This window comes from Eucalyptus grandis, chromosome 8 (assembly GCF_016545825.1).
Source record: "Eucalyptus grandis isolate ANBG69807.140 chromosome 8, ASM1654582v1, whole genome shotgun sequence".
Classification (NCBI taxonomy): Eukaryota; Viridiplantae; Streptophyta; class Magnoliopsida; order Myrtales; family Myrtaceae; genus Eucalyptus; species Eucalyptus grandis.
The window spans coordinates 42,973,951-42,975,527 of record NC_052619.1 but is presented as its reverse complement, the minus strand read 5'-3'; the positions used below and the strand labels follow the sequence as shown (position 1 = coordinate 42,975,527).

At 42.6% G+C, this 1,577-nt stretch overlaps 1 protein-coding gene across 1 annotated transcript; it reads right to left on the bottom strand.

The window, feature by feature from the left end:
- Positions 1 to 940: 940 nt before the first annotated feature.
- Positions 941 to 1,264, bottom strand: LOC120287249 (early nodulin-75-like). The gene has a single exon (XM_039299980.1). The coding sequence runs from the start codon at positions 1,262 to 1,264 to the stop codon at positions 941 to 943; it is 324 nt and encodes a 107-aa protein (XP_039155914.1).
- Positions 1,265 to 1,577: the final 313 nt, after the last annotated feature.

Here is a 1,577-nt window from a genome sequence, read left to right as displayed (position 1 = left end):
ATTGTCTAAAGACTTGCTTATTCGCATGTGTACGGCACAACTTGCATGTAACAAGAAATGAGAAAATAAATACATATATGTATATACATACTAAATGTTTTAAAAACTCACATTGTGCTTATGACACAATATACCTAGATTTAAAAGTTATTGGGGCGAACTTCTAGACTTGAATATACTTCATTAATTTAAATACTCTGTTAGGATCTATCACATCACTTTAAAAACTAACATTGTACACAGGTGTTATAAACCCGTCTTCTCTTATATAGGACTTAGTTCTTGTTGGGCTTTTAGCCTATAATGGGCTTGATCCAAACTCAATCCAGAATCTTTCATAGTTCCCTGGAGGGACCAGTTAACAAGAGGAAAACTTATCTTTGGCACAAAATGCATGTAGAGCATCTTTCCCTGGCGGAGAGGGAGTGCTCGTGCGTGGTTGTGATGGTTGGAGCTTGACCGAAAAAAAATAAAGGAACAGAGTGCTCGTGTGCATATTGTTGCCAAGGCCAAAGAGAGAAGATTCTCAGAAAATTTGAAACAAGCAAATGTTTTGTGAGAGCAAGGGGCATTGGTCAACAGATGGGTGTTAATCCGAGTGTGTGACTACATTTTCGAGTGGCACATTTTCGAATGGCGTGGATATACAAGTGTTATTTAGAGGAATCTCGATATTTAGAACTTGAGGTACGATTCCCTGGAACCCGTCTATTCTTTTCCCATAATGGCAAGGAAAAATGAAAGTTTAAAGCTCAAGCATAGTAGATAAGCACTGACCAATGAAAATTACAGAGCGATAATACGAGATGAAACCACCGGCATGAGCTGCATTGGCCTCTAAAACATTGAAGATTATAATTTAAAGTACGTGAAAGAGCACTTTATTTAAGTCCTCATGGACAGACTCATAGAACCCATCACGAGAGACAAGGCAGCTTCTTCACTTCTCAGTGGGAGGCTTGTGAGGAGGCTTGTGGGGTGGCTTGTGGGGGAAAGGAGGGCCCTTTGGCTTCTTCTCCCGGGGATGCTCAAACGGGGGCTTGTGCTCCATCGGCGGCTTCTCGCCCTTACCCTTTGGTGGCTTGTCCTCTTTCTTGGGTGGCTTGTCGTGGAAAGGAGAACCTTTGGCTGGGTGGTGCTCAAATGGTGGCTTGTGCTCCATTGGCGGCTTCTCACCCTTACCCTTTGGTGGCTTGTCCTCCTTCTTGGGCGGCTTGTGCTCGGGGAACGGTTTGTGGTTCTCCTCAGCTATTGAAAAAGACATAGATTGCCTATTAAGACTGACTTCGAAGAGAATTATAGAATATTGAAAAAGACAGAGAAAGTTGACAATGATTCTGTTGTACTTTAGCTAGTTAGCTAGTACGTCCATGATGGGGTGCGATTGGACCGCACCAATTGGACTTGATATGCTACGATGGAAAGGCACAAATGGAGGGGTACGAAGAGAGACGTATAAAAGGCTCCCGAACACAACCGTTGGCAATGTTGGCCATTCATTTGCACCATATTTTCTCTCCATTTCCTTCAAAAAAGATCAAGGTGTTCCATTTCATCTTTGCAAGAACAATCGGCAT